This window comes from Branchiostoma floridae, chromosome 15 (assembly GCF_000003815.2).
Source record: "Branchiostoma floridae strain S238N-H82 chromosome 15, Bfl_VNyyK, whole genome shotgun sequence".
Lineage (NCBI taxonomy): Eukaryota > Metazoa > Chordata > Leptocardii > Amphioxiformes > Branchiostomatidae > Branchiostoma > Branchiostoma floridae.
This window is the reverse complement of record NC_049993.1, coordinates 244,167-269,320: the sequence shown is the minus strand read 5'-3', so window position 1 is coordinate 269,320 and position 25,154 is coordinate 244,167. Positions and strand designations below refer to the sequence as shown.

The following is a 25,154-nucleotide window of genomic DNA, read 5'->3' as shown; positions in this document are numbered from 1 at the left end:
CAAAACTATAGCCTGACTGTGGCAGGCAAATACAGTTTACAAAGTAAAACTGAACTGCATGATAGCACAGGAACAAATTCTACGAACAGACAAGGAGATTGCAAATGTCACTTTGAGGATGTCCTGCCCTTCAACGAATGTTACCAGCAGGGCTGTCTCCAGGACCCATCCCTCCGTCTCTGGACTGAAATTTGCTTGTTGGGACAGAAAAAAATATTACCCCATCCGTCCCAAAAAATATGAACTTCATGACATGAAACTGTTGTAAATTTTTTTTTTCCTGACCTTAAAATGCCATGTTTACCGAGGAAAAATCAACAACTTGGGCTCCCAAACAATGAGTGGGACAAAAATATTAAAGCTGAGACAGCCCTGGTTACCAGGCACCCTTTTCACACCCCAGCAAACAAAACATGAAACACCCACCTGATCCTACCAAGTTGATATCTTACTTATTAATGTCATGTTTATTAACCAATGTTTACATTTGAATTTACTTATTTTTAGTGTTTTTTGTCAGTGACTAACAAGCAGGGAGGAAACTGAAAACATTTTTATTTTCATCAAAGACAAGACACAACACATGCTTGAACCATGTTTGAACTACGTTAAATGTTCGTCCGTAAGGCCACACCGATTTAATTTCTTGGTTCACGGATTCGCTCGCTTCTATTTTTTGAAAAAAAAAAAAAAATTACTACTCAGCAAATTTTCACCATTAATAATTAATAAAACCATTCACCAACTTTCTGGTGTAGCAAATTGGCCTTTATATTATAAGCTCCTTAAAGTGTGGGTACAGGTGCTGTTACTGTACAAAAATAGTGTTTTTGTACTTTTTTCAAGCTGAAAATTTTTTTCTTTATGTTTTGGATTAGCTGTTACCTTTACCCCAACCATTTTACAATTTTATCTTTATTTCGCCCTCTCGCTCCATATTTTTTATGAAAAAATCCGTGAACCAAGACATTAAATTGGTGTGGCCTAAATGGAAATAAAAACTTTAAAGTCTAAAGGAAACAAATCTAACATCTATAAATTACAATAAATATTTCTTTAGAGTAATGTGTATGAATAAATACAATGAAATACTGTGTTGCATGTAGCATGATGTTACAACTCTGCCAAATGTACTGTTAGCAATCAGTCCACTGACTCCCATGTAATACAACATACTGCACTTTTTTTGCAATTTTTTATAGCTCCTCTGTCTTCAGAACTTCCCTCCTGTCGAAAATGGCACTAGTAATTTGAAATAAGCACAAATTCCCGCTTTACATGCAGCCAATCACATTGCAGCATACCAAACAACGCCACCTAGCGATCCACTTCCAAATTGCAGGCAGTACTTTGCCCAGATTCAAGATGGCGGCGTTTCTCAGATGTTTTTCGTCGTATCGTCGTATCCATTTTTGATTATACTGCTGCTGGGATCCCTGTCACAGGGGTAGGCAGCAGTCGGAATAGTCTTCACACTGTGCTTCCATGCTGCTGGTCCGTCCAGTGAGTCCAGCTCTGGGCTTCAACTCCATGGTTTGCCTCGATGGCCGGACCCTACCTTCCGCACCCGCAAGTCAGCGAGGCCCGCGACAATACCGGCTGCTCGTCGGTGACTGCTACCGGCACTGCCTGTGCCATTATCTGTATGAAGAACTTTCCATTTTGGTTTGGATAGGGTTTTTTACGGCCGGATATCCTTCCTGACGCCAACCTGTAACCGCACTAACTGGGCTATCACATCATCCATCACACCAGTCTGTCAGTTTATCGCCAGCTGCCGCAATGAAGCTACCCCAGGTCAGGTAGGAGCTATGTATCGGGGGCTCGTCCCTTAGACAGGCTGCTTCCACTCCAGCTGATGACCCCTGTCTGGCCAACTCGGTAACCCTGAGTAGGGGGAGGGGTCGAGGGCTGCCAGATCCTGTCCCTTATCGAAGAGGGACGGAAAACTGCTAAAGTGGATTATAGAAATGTTGATGGGCCAAAGTAATTGAAGAAAAAGTCAATAAAAATATATATAAACAAGAGTGGGAGGGGGGCAGAAAGGCTGTTGGATATTGGCATGTCATGCGGTCTAACTATGTAAACAAAACAAAAAATGAACATAAGGACACATTAAACCCTGTCATCTACATCCAATAACACTAAAATTGGCCTACAAGAGACCCTCCACACAACAGATTAAGATGGATACATATTCCATGTGCAGCAGGATCCAAGGATGCGGCCATCTTGGATCTGACCCTTGACCTTTTGCCGAGCGCTAAAGTTTCTTCCTTCGAGGCCACATAAATGCACCTCGGAAAAATGGATTGAATATCAGCGCAAAAGAAAGAAAAAATGTTGTTTAGCCCATGATTATTTTCTCTTGTGTGCTGATTCTTCATTTTGAGTGAAAAGTTACGAGGATAATTGAGGACCTTTCTACTTTGCTCCGTATAACGTTACGTCTGTACCCGACCGGCCTCGTGGTAACATTTGACTTTTTTCATAGGAAATTTTCATTGTTGACCTAAAATGGAACCGACATTTACACAGTGGGGCGAATATGCATTTATTGTAGGCTAATCTGATTTGATTTGTGGCTATTTTCCCCTTCCGTGACCATAGTAAGATCGTGTCCAAAATGACTAGTATTTTCTTGAAATTGTTCAGACTTCTGGGTCCAAAAAATGGTTCACCAAAAAAAAAGTCTAGGGTCGGCATGTTTTTCTAGAGTCGGTCGGGAAACAGGAAACACAACATTTTTTTTCCTAGGTCTAAATACATTTAACTTCACAGAGACTTAATTACGTAGTAGCAGGAAAAACTAGAAAGGCCAACATTTGCTTGAGAGCAAATACAGCATATTTCAGCCATCTCCCTCCTCATGTAACAATAGACTGTTCCAAAATCACCCATGTGCAAAAATGGAATACTTCTGCTTAAAATGACTTCTAACTACTAATCACACTTATGAGCAAAAATGAATCTTACAAAACCTCCTTCAAGAATGGACTCTTCTAGTGCACCCCATGTAGAAAGTTAAAATAGACGACTCCAAAAACACTTCCGCTAAGTAATGGAATTTTGAATCATCAGCCGTCCAAAACCATATATGAAAAAAAAAAAAACTCTGTGCAAGAATCGGCTCTTCCTGTTATACCCCTATGTAAATTGGAGCGATCCAAAAATACATCAGCTAAAATAGGACATCGACATAATCAACAAAGTCCACAAAATGAATTTAAAAGAATACCCCCTTTGTCGAAGAATGGAATCTCCCAGCACACCCTGTTTAAAATTGCACAATAGCCCAGAAATACTCACAGTACATGGCCTTTTGTATAATAAGCAACCCAGTCCAAAACTGAATTTTAAATAAGTCCCACGTGCATGAATGGACTCTTCCAGATAACACCAGGCTTGCTGATTGGCTGCCGAATCCTCCTTATGTGCAGTCTTCAGGTGGTCTTTTTTTAACCCCCCCCCCCTATGTGCAAAAATGGACTGTCCCAGTAGTAGTCTTATGTCAAGTGGTTCAGTGCAAAACACTTCCGCTAAAAAAAACATTGGCATTATCACCAAAGTCTAAAAGTAAATTTTAAAAAACACCCCCTGTCCAACAATGGACTCTTACAGCAAAATGAGCTTGCTCATTGGCTGGTCATTAATTGGATTTACCTTGTCCCCCAACCACCTGGATGTCTATGGACTAGGTAGGTAGGTAGATAATTGGATCTACCTGTCACACCTGTGGCCCTGACACACCAGAATGACCTAGAGGTCGTTGACCTCGGCACTTCGATCTCACATATCCAAAACTCTCCCACAAAAACCTCCTTAAGGGGCCATTTTGAAGTGATTTATACCAAATATTATACATGGATCCTTTGAATAAGTATCTAGGGCACCTCCGTCCCAAATTTCAGGTCATTTGGATGTAATACCATGGTTCAGGGGGCCAAATTATACAGTTTTGGTCCAAAAGTTGCAATAAAACCTTAATAAAATCATTTAAGGAGCAGATATGAAAAAAAAACAACACATTTTGGTATTGGCTCACTCTACCCTTGTGCCAAATTTCAGGTCATTCGGTCCAGGAACGGCGGAGATGAATCACTTTGAAGATTTGACAGGAGAAAGAAAGAAAGAAAGAAAGAAACATTACGAATACAATATATTTCACCATACTATGTATGGCTGAAATATAATAAGTGATTGCGGTGGTTTGGAGTTCAGTGAAGCGAACACGAACATCTCTGCATTAACTTACATGGCACAACAGCATCTCTTACATTGTGTACATATCATGTAATGTATGTGTTTGTTGTATTGATTCATGAAAAGATTCCCTCCCATCTTTACCTCTTCCTCTGCCATGGCTCGCTGATGTGCACTCCAGGTGTGATCAGGTGAGTAGCTGGTGGTGGTGGCACTTCCAAAGTCACACAGCTTAATCAAACCACGACTACTGATCAACAAGTTCTCCACCTGAAGTATACAGAAAATGTTTGGACTATAGGTAACAGTGTTCTCACCAGGATTTTTTCACAGTGTAAGGGCAACTTAGACCCCATTCACATGAAAAAAAGCAAGTGTGTTAAACGAGGAATCCAATTAAAATGACCCAATCGGATTACATTTTTGTTATGTGAATGCAACTAATCCAACTGGATTTTGGAATGGGTTGTGAGGTGGATTGACCAGAATCGCCCTTGTGAACGCAATTGGACTGGATTCCGACTTCCACTGGCATTTAAATCGTATCTTTATTTATATCATACTTGCGCTGTATTTACGTTCAATATCTCGGTGTTCCAACCGGTCAGTATTTTACCATACGGCCTAGCGCTATATTAAAAAAAATCAAACTTGCTTGCATGCGCCACTGTCAAAAATTCAAACAACTGTTCTCAAAATAAACTGGCACAGTGTCGGTTCTTTTGTTCTAATTGACAATGTTGTTCACGTGATATGCACTTGTCTCATCTTTTGCTTTTTTTTTTTGCGATAAACTTGAGTTTCCTCGGGTTGGCATAGTATAAATATAATACAACACAGGTTTGGCCATCGGGCAATCCTCTCCGCAGTCAGGTTGTACCTCTGGCAATGAGGAATGTCCATGTTGTATTCTATATGTAAACAACACTATCTGCCTCTGTTCTCTACGTTAGACTGTAGAAACAATGGTTGAGATGACGATGACTATAACCTCTATTCTACTTCTCTCATATTCTTGACCCGTTAGCTCCATAACATGTGGACACCTGTCGATATAATGTGTTCATTTTCTAATCAGTCAAAAAACTGATTTCTTCAGTTTTTTTTTTTTTTCAGACCAGTCTGGTTTTGTAGTGGTCCCCACTTCTAGTAGATGTCTGGGCTAACCTTGAGATCCCGGTGTATGATGGGAGGTTTCTGGCGGTGCATGTGTTGTACAGCACGGCAGGTTTGATAGAACACCTGCAGCACCAGGTCACATGGTAAGGACTGATGACTGTTCAGCACATCTACCAGCGGGCCTCCTGAGCAGGAAAACAACAGTTTAGTCAAATACATGTATGTCCTGTAATACATACTACATCCTAATTCACATCTTTTACTTAGGCATGTATTATACGTAAATTCTAGCGGTTCTACTAAGCATAGGCTAGCGTTTCAATGCGGTTACTGTAATTCACTTATTTGTCTTCTCGGTACCAAACTTTCACGGTCTGACTCTGAGACCCCATTCACACTCAGAAAACGATTCGGATAAAACATTTATCTGAATAAAAAAAATTCTATCCAATCTAAAATTGCGTTCACACTCGTCTTCGGCAATCCGATTACTGCGCCCTCAGTCTTGTCCGAATGAAACATTAGGTTGAGGTCAAAGGGTAGCGCCATTTCTTACAGCTCAAAATGGCCGGAATCCACCAACTTTTGATGCTGTTGTTCCTCTGGAGAATGTTCTGTCGTCGTAGAAGGGAACGCAATCGACGGTCTTTAGACGTGAGAAGGTTTCACCGACAAAGTCTTTTGCATATTGGGATAGCTGTAGTACAGCTCAGATGTACGCCACTAGAGCGGCAGACAGAACCATCTGGGAGCGGGAGCGAAGCCATGATTGGTGGAACAACATTGTGCTTTGAACATTTTCAGACTCGGACTGGCAGATAAACTTCTAATTGAGCAAACTCACCTTTGATAAGTTTCATCCTATCCACTTAAAGTGAATCCTATCCACTTGCGCGTTCACACTGCCGAATCGTACGAATCGAGACTCCCCGCGGCGCAGTTTTATCCACTTCCCGGAGTTCTATCTACCTCCCCGAGGTGGATCGCAAGGGATTCGAATCGATGAAATCCAAGTGATTTGGGAGCGTTCAAGTTTTATTCGGATCGGGTAGTTTTATTCGGATAACATGTTTTATTCGAATCGTTTTTCTGAGTGTGAATGGGGTCTGAGAAAATTTAACCTGTTCTCAGAACTAAACGTTCACGGTGAAGGAATTATTTGTTATTGTCACCAACATGAATTATTTGTTATCAGTAATTATAAGTTCACATTACAGTCATCACTAATAAAACCGTGAACATAACAGTACAATGGGATAAATCAGGAATTACAGTACATACGGACTTTAAACGTTTATCTTGACAGCATTGGCTACTTATAATATATATTCTCATACAAAATGTATTTAGTAAAGCATTTCATCTTTATGAAAAGCTGATGCAAATTTTGATGTGAAATGATTCATCTTGATTATATGCTGCTCTATTCTAAGAAATATCACAATTCGAATGCTTCTTTCATTCTAAGGTCTATCTGTACAGACAAAAAACAGAAACACATGACTAAACAGGTTTAAAAGTTGGTGGGGATGTAACGTTGTCTGACTAAGCCGTGGTCACGAGAAAGGGGTTTTGGAAGGGCATTAGGAGAGCTGGGTTGGTCGATCCATCGAACCATCGAACATGCATTTGCATGAGTAGTTTAGGTATAGACCTACGGACCTGTGCCTGATCCAGTGTACCTGTACCTGTACCTAAAAAAAAAACACAGCTTTAATTGATAGTCTAACCTGTGCAGAGTTCTGTCAACAAGAGGAATTCTGCCTGTCCATGGTCCGACTCCTCCTTACTGATGCTGGCTGCAGACAGGAACTGGATGATGTTGGGATGGCCAGACAGCTTTTTCTGTACACCACGTCAAGGAGCATTTCATTACCGGTATATGGACATCATCTGGGTACCCCAAAACTGATGCCAATATGCAAATGAGAACAAAAGTTTGATCCCTTTACAGATCCCGATTACAATCTGTACTAGTAGAATCACTGATTGTGCCAGGAGCCCAGGACAGATGCCGATCGCAGTCTGTCTTAGGACAATCGGCGAATGCCCTGAATCACAATCTCTACTGTGACATATACATGTACATTGTATCATTCCTAAAGCTGTTGAGTGAAGCTACAGGTCACGGAACTTTGGTTAAAGGATACAATGAAGCATATTTCTTGTATGATGTTCTTGCTGGCATCTTCATCAGATGCTAGAAGTCTCTGAAAATAATCCAAACAACAGAGAATTATGTTAATCTACTTGCAATGCAATCAAATATGTCTAGTAGATAAAAAATCAGGTATTTTATTTACATGGTTCTGAGCAAGGGTCGGTAACAGTACAAAATTTTTTTTCTTTCTTGGCCTGGTCCGAAAAAAATAAAGAACCTGAAAAACCAGACTGAGTGCACTAAATTTGTACTGATTAGAAAATGAACACATCCATTGTATCAGCAGGCATCCATAGGTATTGGTGCTTCTTGTTTAAAAAAAAAAAGAAAATAACAAAAGTTGATGAACAAAAGTGAAGTAGAGTAGAGTTTATACTAGTTGTAGGTATTTCTACCAAGTTTCTACAGTCAAACGTCGGTTTGCCATGTTTACACTAAGAATTTTAAGAATACTCCACCAAACTGATTCCTTTGTGGCAAAATGAACCATTGTTCTGAGTACTGCCAATATCACAAGTTTTCACAGACAATCAGGTCCAGGTTGAGGTCTAGACCTGGACCTGATCCTCAGGACAGGTGAACCAAACCTGTACCTTAATTTTCTGTACCGGTACCCACCCCTAGTTCTGAGTGTAAGTGATAAACCCCCATACCACTGCTGTATGGTGCAGAAAATAGACAGTGGAGATAAGTTTCACAAGATGAATTAACTGACTAACCTTCAAAGCATATTCTTTTTTCTTTGCAAGATCCTCAGCAACATACACCACAGCAAATCCTCCTGAGGTATAGAACAACATCATGATAAATCTGTCTGCATATAAAAGTAAGCACATGATGCAAAGTAGCTGAATGGACTGATCCTAAAGCCCACGTATAACAGCTGTGTAACAGTGGGGTTCACGCACTGCCAATTAAACTTACCACACCAACAGCTCTAGAGCTTTTGGTGTTGTGGTTTGCACATTGGATTTGTAATCTGCCGACCTGGGTTCGATCCCGGGTGTTGGCATGTTTGTTTCTTTCTGTTCTTACTCGACCCTCCAAATTTCTACATTGGTTCCCACACCGGCCCTGTGAGTAACAGGCTAGAAATGTGCCACACAGTGAGTAACAGGCTATCAGATGTGCCACACTGTGAGTAACAGGCTAAGACGTGCCACACAGGGATATCGATCTCCGAGATTCGAGGACGAATCTTGAAAAGAAAAGGGTGAGTAGGGTAACTGTGGGGTTCAAGTGCTGCCAAACTGACCACGCCAATGGCTCTAGACCTTTTGGTGTTGTGGTTTGCACGTTGGATTTGTAATCTGCCGACCTGGGTTCGATCCCGGGGGTCGGCATGTTTGTTTCTTTCTGTTCTTACTCGACCCTCCGAATTCTTACAGCTGCATGCATGCTTATGACAAAAACCAAATTACAAAGAAAGCAGCTCGCGCACTTGTGGAGAGGGAGCTTGTACACGCTTACCAAAAAGGACCCTTCTAGTTCTACAAAGTCTGCTAGTGCAGAGTTCCGTGTCTTATACATACTCTGCATCCTGCATCCTGTCCACCAACAATGTAATGCTATGCTGTGGCTCTCTCTCCCCAAACAACTTGAACTATACTCGGTAGGTATAATCTTCAACAAAGATGGTATGAGCATTTTTCTTTGGCCATTTCTGCACCACTGGGGCTGTTTTTGACGGAGGTGTTTGAAATAGAATAGGCTACCTTGTTCTATTTGTTCCATATGGTGTTTGACCAGGATCGGTCTATTCCTTGTATGATGCACAACATGTACATGTAATCAGTGTTCTCACCAGCATTATGTCACATAGAACTCCATTAGAAGGGGTATTTTAGTGCAGCAAAGCCACATTGTAGGGGTCTGGGGATATCCTCCCCATAATATATTTTTTTCATAACCCACAGAAACACTATTTCCTTTAGAAGTCAACATTTTTACCTTTGTTACAACACAAACAAAAATAGTATAGTTTAGCAGCGTGCAAAATACCCACTTGCACACTTGCACATTGCAACCACTTTTTGCTTGGTGCAACTTACTTCTTAACTCAGGTTGCACAGGGTGCAACTTAGATTTTGAGCCTCAGAACTCAATTTTGTTGTCAATTTATTTGATTTTTACTTTGAAACAAACATGCTTATATAAGTAACATGATGATAAAAGGTTATGTATTGTACCTTTTTTCCAGAAATTAGCAAATTGTAGGTGGTGCAACTTGAAATTCAGTTGTGCAACCTAGTTTTTGCTCCAGGTTGCACACTGTGCAACCTGGCTCAGAAAAGTATTTTGTACACTGGTTTAGTATAGTTTATTCAAAGATGTACTTTGAAGCCCAAACGAGCTGAATTACACAGAAAATTCTCATTTCTGTGGTGCAGTAGATCATGGGTCGTAAGTGGGTTCTTCTCTTAACCCTCCTGCTGCGTTACGCCACAATCGTAGTTCTGGGCTTCCCTGCATTCGGCCACAATCGCGGCCCCCTAAGGCAACTCAATCCTGCCCCCGATAACTTGAGCAATTAGGGCATCGCTATTTAACAGCAATCCCCGGTAAAATCTGGTGTACTTTGGGGGAACAACCTCGTTTTCCTGTTTATTGGGTGGACATGTTGTTTGCAAGGTTATCGGGCAATTTTTGTGACATCTGCAGCTGAATTTTAGGGTTCTATGATTGCGCCACCATGAAGACGCTTCCGAGGACTAAGATGATTGATCATTCCACAATCGACAGATGAATGTAACTACAATGAAAGCTATGACGTTGCCATGTTTTGGCCTCGTGTTTACAAGGGGAGACACAAGAATTAGTGTGCCTGTAGCTACAGCGCCCGGTGAGGCAAATAAAAACAAGGCTTTAAACCACTAAAAGCCTTTCTTGGTGGGATTTTGTGAAATCTGGGCACTTTTGGAGTGGGTGCAGCGGGAAAGACCCTATAATATTGTTGTATTAGCTGTAAAAAAAAAGACCAATTCCGCACCCCCCTAAAATAGTGGTATCGTCACGAGATGGCTGTTTTGAGCCAAACGAGCCAATCCAAATGAGGTCTATCAAAAGACTAGCCGTACAGAAATTCTCGCAAATGAATTTGATGAGGCTGGACGCAGTATCATTAGATTTAGAGACTATTAAAGTTTGTATGGCTTGAACTAGCTTTCAGAAATGTATAGCTTTACATATTTAGCGCCACTGTTAAAGCAAGTCCAAAACACTATGGAGGTCATTCCGACCAATTTCTACATTTCACATAAAATTCCAGAGGCAGGGTAATTTGCAATTCATAATGTAATTTTATCCAGCAGCAGACCTTCGAAAAATATGATTTTCAAAAATACGTTTTTGAGGTATTCTAAAATGCCAGCGTAAGTCGGATATCTGGAAAACAGGTTCCTTCGTAGCGAAATGGATCATTAACAAGTTTTCACATGTACAGTCAAGCGGATTCAGGTCCATTCTATGGTCTGTTTGTTTTGTGGTAGACCGGTCTTACATAAATTATTCTTCCTTTAGGTGATAAAAGAAGAAAGATCATGTTATTATTTGAGATCTATGAAAAGATAGAAAGCTTGATTGCTTCTGTAGACAAGACTGAAACTCAAGATATTACATCAGCCGTACAAAATATTAAAAACGTTAACGACCACAGAAGTTTTCACAGTACAGCCCCCCTCCCCCCTCAAGTCATTTAGTGTTACCTCACCTTCGGCGATGACCCTTTTCACACGTAATTTTATATCTCCCAATTCCACGAGTTGTCCTACAAATTCATTGTCATTCCCGCTTCCGGAGGGACTCAGATAACCCAAGGCAGACTTTAAAAAGTCTGACATGACCCTGTCAGTGTTTTTCCCCAAGCCGAACGGATGTACTCTACATGTAGTCGTCAGCTTCTGCGATAGGACCTGGGCACGTGACGTCCCCGCCTACTCTCGCACGTTCTCGCGAGATCTCTACAATCTTGGAATGTAGAGGCGAAGCTGGGGGATGCTAATACATCACATTTATTTAATAGGCGAAAATCGATCTGAAGACTAGTCTTTGGGCTCTGCATGACATTTTCGTGAGTAAGACGTCCGGTGCTCTCACGATAATCCGGTGATTTTCAGGGGTCGTACGATGGTCGCGGTGCAGCGAAACATGTTCTTAACATAAGCGACAAGTCGCAGGAGATCGCAGAGCTCGTTACCAAGTCGCAGATCGTGCGTGCAAATCGTGCGTACCTCGCAAGGGTATCGATCAATAGTCTTGCGTCAATCCAACGATTGGAGACCGATAGGCGAGCACAGACATAGTTATTAATCATCGAGCGCAAATCGGATGGCGAACGCTCGTCAGTCGGGCGACGTTCGGGCGACGTTCACCCGACTTCTGTTTATTTACAAATATTGAATTTCTGGGAATGTGAGGGTAATTCTAACATTGTGGCCCCTGTGGTAGTATGTAGGCTGGCTTTGTGACACACTTTCCTTTCTTGTGTCATTTCTATTATGCACGTGCATATTTTTTTATCTCTTGCCTTTTTTGAGGAACGTTTTGTGTTACCTTGTCCGCGTGCAAGAGGTCATGGGAGGTTTATTATCATAGATTTATTCACCGTCGATCCCACGAGCCTCGCTTATATGTGAGGGGGACGGTTAATGGGCGAAAAATACGCAAGACCATCTTAAGATCTTAAAATCAGCCGACCTTCCTGTGATCGCGAAGTACGTCCGAAGATCGTATATAATGTGAGGGGGGGGGGGTATTAGGACACAACTAAACCCGCTGTACGTTACGTGCGATTTGTCCGTACTTTTTTTTGGGGGGGGGGGGAGCTCACGTCCGCCACACCGTGATTTCTGAAAACGTGGGGAACGACTGGCAAGAGCAGGGAGGCAGTATGTCAACGCACGTCACTCGAACGGTTGCATGCGCAAGCCACGGTGGATCACGATGCACACACAGTTTTGCCTGTCTGCACGTAAAGATCCGTAAAGAGTTCTAGGGCGTGTCTGCGTGTCCAAAATCCGTCGGATTCCCTACGAGTTCGTACGGAGGCGGTACCACTTACGGATCCCAAAAGATTGCCCACGTTTTGGCACGTACGTAGGCAGCACATATAATTTGCAGGTACGGCGGGTTGTGCCCTTAGCTTTTAGGGGGTTGAAAGTTGGTTTCTGACACAGGAGCAAAGGGCTGTGATCGGCTGAGAGTAGCAAACCGCCGTATTTCAGTTCTCAATTAAAGTACGCACCCCAATTAAAAGTGTGTGTGTGTGTGTGTGTGTATCACGTTATGTAACACGGTATGTAACGTTAACTGTAACTTATAAATAATAGGATTGCGCCAATTGATATTAATTATCTGTAGTATATTAGAAAATAATTGTTTTCATCTTATCAAAAAAATCATTTTCTAATACTAGTAATTCCAGATCATTAGCAGATATCAGTTGCCGCTAAGATGAGTTTGTAGCTTTCATCATTATGCACATGAAAAACATAGTTTTATTGCAGTGATATGTACCAAAGTGCTGTATTTTCTCATAGACAAAATTAATATCAGGGGTAATAAAACCTGATGACGTCATCTATATGCCCCAAAAAAATCAGATTTAGAATTCTTTTATGCATATGCCCATCTATCAAAATTCGTTAGGGCCCCATTCTCTCTTAATTCATTAATGAGAAAACAATGGAAGGTCAAAATGTCAATTTAGCCAATCCTGAAACCTTAAGGGAGAAAATAGACCAGCACTTTCCTGTGAATTAAGGTTACCAGGATGCACCACAGCGACAAGCCGTGGATCAACACCAAGATTAAAGCACTGATAAAAGAGCGTCAACAAGCCTTCCAGTCCGGTAACAAAGACAAATGGAGAACATTGCGTAACGAGATTCAAAACAAAAATACAGAAATAAGGTTAAAGCAAGTAAAAAACCACAAAAGTGGTATCAATAAATCAAGAACATGACCAACACAGAAAGTTTTCCTACCGTCTAACTCTAAATCCCACCAAGTTTAGACGTGGAATGTGTACAACAAACTTAACAGAATCATAAAGAAGTTTGCGTGTGAGTTGTCAACACCTGTCACATCCATCGTGAACGCATCGTTAGTGGTAGAAACGGTCCCCGCGTAGTGACGACAAGCGAACGTTGTCCCTTTACCTACGACCCGTCCACCATCCATACAAGAACTCCCGTCCTAGCCAAGGTTCCAGAGCGATCTGTTGCGTCATGGCTTTACATCGACATCAGGCACTGTATTGACGACAAACCGTTTCGGCTGTCTCCCGGGGTCCGACTCTAACGCAAGGTTACCAGTTTACGCGCAGGACCAGTTTACGGTCACTTATGGGCAGATGCAGACTTCGAGGTGAATGGTGAAAAAGAAAATTCTCTTCAGCAGGCAAGAAGTACGTCTATATGATCTATGTGTATATTATCTAAACACCAAACTGACCGTAAACTGGTCACCCTGAAATAATTTTTGGCTGCAGACTTGTTTATTATAGACGCTCGCACGGCGATAAATCCAACAGAAGAAATATGATGCCATACAGAAGTTGAGGCAGACCGACTAAGATATCTTCCAAAAGGAGAAACTACAGGGCAATCTGTCTTCTAAGCCATGCTTATAAACTCCTCTCTGCTGTGATTGCCCGTCGCCTACATGTCCAGTTGGAGCGGCTCCTTCCAGACAGTCGGGCAGGGTTTCGACCTGCAAGGGGCACCCGCGACAACGTATGCATCCTGAAGTGGACAATAAACATGTTGCTGCGCGAGTCGAAACCAGCAGTCGTCACATTCATTGATTATGCAGCTGCTTTTGACACTGAAAGTCAAGTCTTTCTCGACGAAGCGCTTAGTTCTGTTGGAGCTTCCCTCAAGGTGCGCAGAATCATCCAAGCTGTATTCAGCGTCGCCAGTGGGTGTGTCTGTGTTACAAGCCCCAACGGGAACCAAGAGCTCTCAAAGCCGTTTAAGATCTCGCGAGGGGTTCTGCAAGGAGACATCTTTTCTCCAGTCGCCTTTATCGCCGGCCTCATGCGTATATTTGCACTGCATGACAATCCCGACTCAGGGGTAAGGTCGGGTAACAGTAGGTCCTCCTCACCAGGTAACCATCAGTCGTCTGGAGTACGCTGACGACGCGGGGCTGCTGGATGAAAGTGTCCAAGACGCCTCCGAACGCATCTCTGCAATAGCCATTGGTTCCAGGAACGATGCAGCCATGGAGATATCAGTCCCGAAAACAAAATCTATGCACATACACAAGAAAGACCGTGTATCAAAGACGACTGATGCTGAGATAGCAGCCTTGAACCTCAAGCACAGATGCCCAGAGTGCACTAGAGACTTCTCCACCAAGAGAGGCCTAGCCATCCATCGGAGCCGCTGGTGCCTACACCACCCCTCCACCGCCAACATCCGTTCACGTGCAGGTAGCTTGGCAGACAAAGAAGTACAGCGACGAAAGAGACTTGCCAAGGAGGAGGAGCGTGATAACGTTGTCCTACTGGACCAACAACTGGAGAACGTCCATACATTCGACTACCTAGGAAGCCGCATGCAGTGTGCCGGTGACCAGAAAGCGGATGTTAAACACAGAATGGACATCGCACAATCCCGCTTCAGCTCCATGCACCACATATGGAGAGATCACAGACTGCCTCAGAGAATGAAACTCCGACTGTACAAATCCTCTGTTTGTTCAACCCTCACACATGGCTGTGAAGCATGGGACTTAACGAAGTCGTTACGAGAATGATAAACGGCTTTAACAGCAGATGCCTACAGGTGATTACAAAGAAACACTTCCGAGACACAGCAACACACCCAGACTTCAACCTGGTGGCAGCCATCCGCCGGAGACGACTCCGGTACCTGGGCCACATTCTTCGCATGGACCCCTCCAGACTGGTCAGGCGCACCATGAAGGCCTACGTGTGCAGAGGAGAAAACCCGCCTGAAGGCTCCCTCCTAATGGACTGTGACTTACCTTTCGAACTGGTAGCTAGGCAAGCCAGAAATAGGCAAGTGTGGAATGCCAAAGTTAATAAGATAAACTGACTTAATGTATATATTGAAAGCACGGTCTGTAGATATTGTAGCATAGGGCCCACGGCCTAAGAAATGTGAATTATACATGTATATAGAAAAGGATAGATTTTAAATTCTGCCAGCGCGTTTTCCGTAAAACGTCCTTATTAACAAATCGACCGAAAACTGGTAACCTTGCGTTAACTACACACTGTCTTGTCGACATATTTGTAATATCTGTTACACAAAATGGCATGTGTGTCACACAAGTTGACCCAGTGCTTGAGCAGGTTCCTCTACATCTTCCCGTCCCTGGAGGCTCTGTTGGGACCAGTTACATTCATGGTGTCCTGCAAGTTGTGACCATCTCTCCATGCCCCCGGTACAAATTCGTCAGTCCTGGCCTGGGTCTGACATATTGAGATGATTTTTTTTGTCTGGACTCAGATGCACCTTCGTATTTATTCCAAATCTGGAATGTGCGTCGATCACGCTATCAGTACGCGTAGTATGCGCAAAGCGATCGCAGAATGCACGGTACTAAATCGTGATCTATGTGTGCATTCGTTATACGGTCGCTCATGGTGCGTTGTGTCTGCGCTGTAAGAACGCTATGTACTCGCAATACCGCGATATCCGCGTATTACTGCGTATAAAGCGCAAACACGTAGCGTCTTCATAGCGCAATCGACCGACGTGGGACCACTGTATTGCGCATCCATAACGCTTTGGCCACCAAACTGCGTACGAACGATAGTTTTGTGCATGTCCAAAACTATCGGGTGTACTGGGCGTATATTTTCGTTTGCCTGCGTTCGTGAAACTTTCTAAAAACGATTCAGATGCGTTTGAGGTGCGACTTGTGCGTGCGGCCGCGTATTGAAGAAATCAGTCAAAATGTCGAAAAATGTCAAAACGGAACTCATGCGGCATGAAAATATACGCAGGTGTAAACCCACCTTAAACAAACAAACAAACAAACAGTCCAGAGAAGAGCATGCCGCATGTGGCCCTGCGTACATAACTTACAAGGAAGCGTGTAGCAGACTGGACCTACCCACACTAGAAGCCAGGCGTCAGACCTGTACCGGCATGTAGCAGACTTGACCTACCACACTAGAAGCCAGGCGTCGGGACCTGTGCCGGCATGTAGCAGACTGGACCTACCCACACTAGAAGCCAGGCGTCAGGACCTGTGCCGGCATGTAGCAGACTGGACCTACCCACACTAGAAGCCAGGCGTCAGGACCTGTGCCGGCATGTAGCAGACTGGACCTACCACACTAGAAGCCAGGCGTCAGGACCTGTGCCGGCATGTAGTAGACTGGACCTACCACACTGGAAGCCAGCCGTCGCGACCTGTGCCGGCATGTAGCAGACTGGACCTACCCACACTGGAATTCAGGCGTCAGGACCTGTACCGGCATGTAGCAGACTGGACCTACCACACTAGAAGCCAGGCGTCAGGACCTGTGCCGGCATGTAGCAGACTGGACCTACCACACTAGAAGCCAGGCGTCGGGACATGTGCCGCAGCTTTGCAAGACGTCTTATTGAGTCCGAGCAAGTGATTTTTAACTTCCTTGGTCAGAGATATTCAGGAGCTGGTTTTCCCCCGATCGCGGCGACATCGGTAACAAAAACACTAGAAATAAACATATTCTAGCCACAATTAAGACAAGGACGAACCGGTACATGAACAGTCCTATTCCCTACATCAACCTTCTGAATGTACTCTAGCCGCACATTGAACATTTTAGCTGTTGTAAGCTATTTGTGACCATGCATTGTGCATGTGAAAACTAAAATTATTAAATTTAGTTTAAACCTCATGATCTGTTTTAAGATAGCATTTATTGATTTTAAGAATTCAATGTTATCATTTAGTCCGTTAAATAAGTATACAACTCAGCCTGTGGCTGCTATATACTTTTTGTCTGATCATATTCATCGAATAAACCATTCATTCACTCAAAGGTTTAAGACTTACTGCATATTTTTGCCCAAACACAAGGCTGTCGCTTACTCCTGGCTATTAGCTTTCCGATCAGCTGCCTGACAAGCAGCCTGCATGCCAGGGTTCCAGTCAGTTCTGCAGACAGGCTATAGACTGCTTGAGCAAGCTTTTCTCCAATAATGTATTGCATGATTTTTCAAAGTAGGCTGGATGAGATTCAGTAAGTCTTAAGGGCATCCGAGAAGCTGGGAAGTTTATTTCGACTGCTGAAATACCTTGGACAATACTGTGGCTATTCTTCAGCAAGCAGCAAAGGCCAATGAAGAAAACATTCCGTCTTGTCATAGCAACGTGGCTTCCGCATACAGAAAGTTGGGGGAGGGGGATTATATATGATATATATATCAAAGAACGACTAACATAACGCATGATGTTTGCCTTAGAATTTCTTTCTACTCTGTCCAAGCATAAAGAAATCAAAGAACATTCCAAATCAAATTATTTGAAATGTTTGCAAATTGCCTGTCCGTTACAAAAAGAGAAGATATCACATAGATTGTAAAAACCTTGCTCGTTGTTCCCTATCCAAAGCAACCTCAAGATATGTCCAAAAAAAAATTCAGAGACATTGAGTCAGAATTTTTTTTTTATTTGTTCCATTGGAGAATATCCTTAACACTTAAGTGTGGAACCATTTGAATGATTCTTTAATTTTAGTGATAGCTTTGTAACTGCCCACTGCCTAACAATATTCAAATGTTCCAATTACAATTATAATGTGCTTACAATCAAAAAATGATTTGTCCTCATGGAGCAAGTATAGAATCTAAATTTGTCAGCTTATATCAAATTGGAAAATAACATCTTGTTACAGATTTTGAACATGTTACTATCAGAATGGAATCTTAGTGGACATCATTCTTATGAAATATGAAACTAGGGCAACTCTGTCTATATCATTTGTAAAATTCCTACGTTAGCCAATGCTAGAAACTGCATATAACGTTACACACACTAATCACAAATATTTCAAAATCTGACTTGATTGTACCTCTAACTTTAATGATCCTTAAGATTTGGTGATCAATAACACCAGAAGGATGTTTATTTCATACAAACATTTATGTTGATTCAATGATTCTCATTCATTCAAACACTTTCTCCTTCAGTTGCACTACAAGAAATAAGTGACAAGTTTGGAAATGGAGTTTTCCATAAACATGATCAAATGTTGGAATGATGGTTCAACTCCCAACTTCTTTTGCACATATATAGACATTCCTCCCACGGTGGCACTTCCTGACATTCCATTTCTGTAGCTGGTTCATGACCACACAGTTGCGCTGTATGTCCGAGTCAGAATCAGGCTGACCTGGCTTCCAGTTGGTATACGAAAGAGACTGCCCTGCTGGCCACTTCCATCGTCTTTGCTGGCCCTTATCATTCAGTCCTAAAGGGAAAACACCACAGATAATTTTCATTAAAAGCAAATACTAGTAGCCTTTTGAGCTCACTACACAGAACATCATACAGCTACAATAAAAGAACATAATACAAGTATTTACACCGACAATTTACCGGGATAAATGCAGGGCCACCCCAGCCCACCCCACCCCAGCGTCGCCCCCCCAGAAAATCAAGCTGAATCCTTGTGTATTTTTTTTGATGATGGAAATTTCATTAAATCAAGCTAGTCTAACGGGAAAATTTACGCCTGAAAACGCAAGAAATGACGTTTCAGAGAGTCCCCATTTCAAAATTTCGCCAGTGTTCCCTTGTGACGGCTCGCGTCTTCGGCCATGTTGGCGCAGGACAATATGTTGCGGGAGTGTCGCTCTCAAAAACCTTTAAACTAATAAAATTTTACTATCGTATTTAGCTTAGTTTACAAGCAGAATGTGGGCCTCGAATGCAAGAAATGGCGTTTTAGGCGGTCAAGATTTCAAACTTTTCTCCGGACCTCCCTAGCGATGACTTCTGCCTCCGGCGCTCACAACGGCATGGTAAATTTGTTGAGGCGTGGATCAACGCCCTCAAACATATCTTTCATTCACAAAAATATTATTGGCATTAGATTTAGCATATATAGTCCCTCAGCAAAATTTGTTCCTCAAAATTCAGAAAATGGCGTTTCAGAGGGTGCAGATTTTAAAATTTCCCCAGACCAACCTTGCGACAGCTTGCACCTTCGACACTCGAAATCGTGAATATATTTTGGGGGCATCGCCCTCGCTAAAACCATGTGTCTTTCTAACAGAATTGTCATCAAAGTTAGCTTTAGTCTGGCAGGAAAATTTGCCCGTCAAAACGCAGGAAATGGCGTTTTAGAGGGTCAAGATTTCAAATTTTCCCGGGGGAGCATGCCCCCGGACCCCCCTAGGATGGTCGCGCCTCCGGCGCGACGGGTAGCGCCTTTGGCGCTACTGGTGTCGCAAAATTATGTCAGTAAAAGTTCGCCCCCCAAAACGAAATTTGGTGCCGCCGCCTCTGAAGTGGTTGTGTTTTGCTTCCCGTCACAGATACTTATTACCAGACTAGTAGAAATACATACACTTAATGTACATACCAGTCCTATACTTGAGATGTTTTCCCATGCATTGCAGTACTTGGTAGTTATCTCGGATGAAATATACATGGAGGTTATATTTTCACTAGTGTTTGTGTGGTACGACAAAATCACCTTCCAGTCTGAGATTCATAACTACCAAACACGCTCCACCAGAATGAACATGATCAGACTGCTGAAACCAAAATCCAACTCTCAGAAAAGGCACTTTCTGTACAGGATGTCACAGTTGTGGAACAGCACAGGCAATAACTAGCAAAGTATTGGACTGTAATCATTGAATATGAGGAATTATGTTACTTCTGCTATTTAACTGCAACTTTGTATATCTCTGTGTGTTTTTGAATTGTAATGTGGAATTCATGTGGAAGGATTCAGAGTTTACCCAAGGGGTGGAGTGGAGATCTGGTAAGCTCTAACTTTACATCATTAACTTTCTGAATTGTATAGCTACCTATAAAGCAACAAACTTGACCGAAATTGTTATCTGAGATTAAGCCAGACTACATCTCCTGTATGCACTTCCGAATTTATCCACAGTTCTCTAAGGGTCAATGACATTCATCATATAATAAATAGTCTTCTCACCAATCCAAACTGGCTCCCTGTTCACAAATGTAGAGATCCAATCTGATGTTTCTGATGATAAAATGGTGGGCAATTCTGCACTATGCCTGCAGAGAAGAAATCAAGAGAGTCAACATTCCTCCTACAGAGAAGTGTAAATTAATCTGTCTGTGTCTGAAAGGTACATTTTCTGTATTGGAAAGTTCTTCATCAGTTATGGTGTTGACACACACACAGTGCATGAACACACATAGAATGATACCAAAAACATTGAGGTTCTGAATCATTGTGTGATTCTGCCCCAGCACATATAAGCAACATACCTTTCTCTGCAGATCAGCTGAGCATCATTCCATGTTTCTTGACTGTCTCCTTTGCGGTAGCATAAACTTCCATACTTTGTCCATCCTATAAAACAAAAATACTTTATAGCAGTATTCTCTACCAGACTCCATCATCATCATTATACATATGTTGCTGGAAATATAGGAGAAGTTGGCCACAAATACAAACAAGCCTGGCAATAAAAAATGTTACTGCCATGGCAATTATGCCGACTCTAAATAGTGGTGAACATAACAAAACTCAAACTGGGAATTGACTGGAAGATCCTGTCATGAAGAATTTTTTTACCGCTGGTTCCAAGGCCCTGAGTTATTAAGACTGGACATGTACTACAAATGGATTCTGATGCAACTTAAGACTGTATTTTAGTCTCAAGGTGCCACTGTTTGTAGATCTAGCTACTATTTGATCTAGCTACTTTACCATTTATCTGTACTTTGTGCATTGTCACATCTCACCAGCTTGAATTACCACAGCCCTACTCAAGACTGCTTCCCTGCCTCGATTTCGAGCATACCTTAGACTTCTCTGCCTGGAAATCCAGTGACCCTGGCTGCATGGTTGAAATGCCATTGGTCCTGTCCAACATGCAGCAGTCCCCCTCCCTGGAATTCCATCAATCTATAGCCTACTGTCCTAGATTTCTAGGCCGAATGCCTCCAGTCCCAAAGGGAGTCTGCATGACCCACTTTCTACTAGACTAAGTGGTTGGAATTCCAGCAGCCCCTGTCATGACTCCCTGACAGGAATTCCAAACATTCCTATGGACCAGCATTCCTGTGGACACATGCCTATACAATTCCTAGAATTCTAAGACTTGCAGACTGGACACAATATTAATACCATTTGGCTTACCCCTGAGGCATCACCAAAAAAGATACAAGAGGAGTTTGCCATGTACTAGCTGGCATACTGTACTATACTTAATACTGTACTGTATTAAAAGGTAATTAATATTATGTAACGGGAGGTGCCCCAACACGGTACGCTTTTTCTTGCGCTCAAACTCATGGCGCTCCATCGCTAGTTGCCTGAGAGTGGTCAAATTTTGATGACTGAATTTTTTACACATAGATTTGAACAACATACTTGAATAAGAAATGCATTCATGTGGTTCATGAACCTTTCGCGCTGCGTGTTACAAGCGGCAAACACTGTGAGACAATTTCGTGTATGTAACCTTCCAATTTTGTGCTACGCTAGACAGGGTGCCTAACTTGGTACGCTTTTTTTTACATTTTGCTCTCTTCAGAAGTAAGTGGTAAATTTAAGTACACAGGAAAAAATTAATAGTATGATATTTTAGCTTTCTTTTGACAGTAAAATCGTGACTGTATGTACTTCTTGTCTCACATGAGGAAGGCTGTACCTAGAACATCCCAGCTGATGTTTTTACGGGCAATGGGCTGAATGCACTGATTGTGAATGCCCGACTAAAAAAAACCATTACGAAAAAATGACACCGCCAACATCAACAAAACTCTGTCTGATTATATGAAAATATCATCTACATCTCTCTATCAAGTCTTATTTTCATAGACAGCACGAATCATTTGTTACAGTCAAATAAATCTTGGGAGCGTTCTCTAGTCTGTCACCTTCACAGCCACACTCCCTTGGGAGTACAATGGTGGCAATGTTTATGTCGCTTCCTTTTGGTTGCTTTTCTACTCAACAAACATTTGAAGACCCATATTCATAGTGTTTTATGGAGCTTTATTTATGTGTATCATGGCAGTTGTGTGACTGCTTGAAAGAGTTCGTATAGTTAGCGACACGAGCCGCCAATACGCAGAGGCCGGTGACCGGAGTGATTCAGCACTGTCAACATTACTGTTAGAATTTTGTTTTTAAAAAAAACATGAAGTAAATATGTTAAAGTATACTTGGAATGCAAATTAAAGCTGTGTGCATGGACTTGGTTTATTTACCTTTGTAATCAGCATAGTCAGTGGTAACAAACACGGTGTACTTATGGATAATAAGATCAGCAAAAAATCCGTACCATCTTACGACGGGAACCGTCTTAGGGCGGCCCCCGTTAGATTAATTAGATGTCTCTAGGAACAAAGCCAATTCTGGAGTAGTCCTGTTCAGTGTCCAGTATTCTGACTTTTGTCCAGTGACATGTTATGGCCCTGTACATGTGATTCAATGTTGATACTAACCTTTGCATACATGTATTTGACTGCAAATGTTGTTATTAAAAGCTAGCTAGTGAGCTTGAGAATGCTCCTACTGTGTCGCAATGAGTCCCACTATGATAGTTCTAGAATGATGTTGTTAACTTAAGTTACATGTAACATAAGCAGTGAGATTCTCACCTGTTTGGCAACCACCAGTCAAGGGCTGCTCCTGAAATAAGTGTCCAGAAATAGCAAGATAAAATGGGTCAACAGCAGCATTATATTATGTACCATATCATCACCACCACGTTTCATACATCTACAGGTAGTATCAAAGCATCAGTGGAAATATACCTGATATCAAACCTTCTTAACAATTGATTGAAATTTACCACATTAGTGGAAGTGATGAAGTAACAGGTGATCATCACCTTATCAAGATGTCAACCCGGAGTCTGGAATGCAAGGTTTTGATCCACTCACACCTTGAAGGACCCCTCCTCTTTTCGATAATATTTCAATGTGATCAAGGTGTGGCTCCCCTCAAACAAGGGACCCCCATTTTACGTCTTATTCAAGGAACGGCATTGCATTTTGGATACATGGACCTACCCGTAGAGTCTGCCGTGCATGGCATATTTTGAAAAATCCCGCAGAACATTGCTGTATATCGCACAATCCTCACTGTACGGGTACATTACATCAGGACATGCAGCATACCTGTGGTTTCCACAACTGCCATCTCCTGCCATTACACTGATAAAGTTGCTTGGATTCGTACTGCAAAAGGCCTTTAGTGGAGCTGTCACATGGTCTCTGGTTAACTCCTGACCTCTTCTTGTTGCCCTGGTTGAAAAGTAATACACAATCATATATACATGTAGTTAGTCTTGTTAGTCTTCTTTGCAGACTTCGAGTGGGGCTGGCTTTTACATGTTGCCAATGGCTAGCTTCAAAGTAGGCTATGGTTCTCTGATGCCAGGAAAGCAATGCCATATGGGAAATCTTTTTTAAAATTCTGTGACCTAACGTTACATAAAAATCAAAACTTGTATCCTTATCTGTATGGGTAACTTTGTCTTTAGGAATGGATAGTTTTTGTACCATGAATGTGGGAAGATGCTGGAAAATTTACAGCTTGCCATGCAGTAGATTTCCCGATGGCGTTGGAATTCCTCTTTAACATAATTCATGCCAGATGAATTATTGCCACAATAAACATGTTTTGTAAAACTTTTGTTCATAAAATGAATGTGTATTATTCTTTAAGCAAAAACTAAATTTCTTTTTGTGCAATTTGCGATATATTCATGATAAACATAGTGAGTAAAGTCTAAGAGTAGATTTACTATGCTGGACCACAAACAGTGACACATGCCTAAAAGAGACTAAGTCTTGAAACTTGGCTGCGAGAGCACTCAAGAATAAAGCTTGACTTTATGTCTAACTGTACGTCTGAATGAAAGAAAGAAAGTTTATGTCTCTGTGGTGCTCAGTGCAGTGGGCGAGGGTCAACGGGGGAAAACTACGCCTGCGCTTCCCTGTAGTCGTATCAGTCTTTTGTATGTCTTTATCCTATTTGAATATGTGAAGTTGGCAGGAGTGGGTTGGTGGGAGCTCGGCAGACAAGTAACCTGTCGTGGGTAGCTTGACAAATTAAATTCCTTTTTCTTTCCAAATTTCCTTTGTTCTTTGAAATGATGAAAAAAATAAAAACAGTTAAAAAATCTATCCAAGGAGGTTAAAGTGTTTTTTTAACCTCCTTGATCAATCTTGTCTCTCTAGTTTTCCTTCTTTTTGATTTTGTTACACCCCAATCAACAAAAATGGGCAATTGGAAGGGCCTTTGGCAGGGCTGGGTTAATTGGTCCATTCATTTAACTGTTGGTCTTGTTTGTCATTTGAACAATGTTCTCCAGACAAACAACGTTCATCCAACGAACCATCGAGGCTCAAGGTATTTTGCCGCTGCAGTCGGCAAAATGCAAAAATGGCAGAACAGATATTTGCTGGGTCAACTGGGTATAATATGAAACACAGCAGCTTATTTCCAAGCCTTCTAGTTTGCCCTAGACGA

General features: G+C 42.1%; 2 protein-coding genes across 7 annotated transcripts in view; both read right to left on the bottom strand.

Annotated features, from left to right (window-relative positions):
* LOC118432516 (cyclin-G-associated kinase-like) overlaps positions 1 to 11,421 on the bottom strand; it is a 41,269-nt gene extending 29,848 nt beyond the window's left edge. Inside the window, exons 1-6 of the mRNA XM_035844125.1 lie at positions 11,193 to 11,421; positions 8,203 to 8,264; positions 7,473 to 7,532; positions 7,053 to 7,167; positions 5,371 to 5,507; positions 4,348 to 4,473 (exon numbers count right to left, since the gene is read on the bottom strand). Of these exons, the coding sequence (XP_035700018.1) occupies positions 4,348 to 4,473; positions 5,371 to 5,507; positions 7,053 to 7,167; positions 7,473 to 7,532; positions 8,203 to 8,264; positions 11,193 to 11,322 (630 nt within the window). The 5' untranslated portion in view covers positions 11,323 to 11,421. The remainder of the gene's footprint in view (positions 1 to 4,347; positions 4,474 to 5,370; positions 5,508 to 7,052; positions 7,168 to 7,472; positions 7,533 to 8,202; positions 8,265 to 11,192) is intronic.
* Positions 11,422 to 18,101: 6,680 nt separating this feature from the next.
* The window catches only part of LOC118431463 (FRAS1-related extracellular matrix protein 1-like), a 38,245-nt gene continuing 31,192 nt past the window's right edge, over positions 18,102 to 25,154 (bottom strand). For 5 of the 6 annotated variants that reach the window (XM_035842700.1, XM_035842705.1, XM_035842701.1 and 2 more), the window contains exons 11-16: positions 23,798 to 23,923; positions 23,276 to 23,306; positions 20,930 to 21,014; positions 20,628 to 20,713; positions 20,040 to 20,090; positions 18,102 to 18,923 (exon numbers count right to left, since the gene is read on the bottom strand). In XM_035842700.1, the coding sequence (XP_035698593.1) occupies positions 18,718 to 18,923; positions 20,040 to 20,090; positions 20,628 to 20,713; positions 20,930 to 21,014; positions 23,276 to 23,306; positions 23,798 to 23,923 (585 nt within the window). In that variant the 3' untranslated portion in view covers positions 18,102 to 18,717. The remainder of the gene's footprint in view (positions 18,924 to 20,039; positions 20,091 to 20,627; positions 20,714 to 20,929; positions 21,015 to 23,275; positions 23,307 to 23,797; positions 23,924 to 25,154) is intronic. The other variant, XM_035842702.1, reaches the window with a different exon arrangement.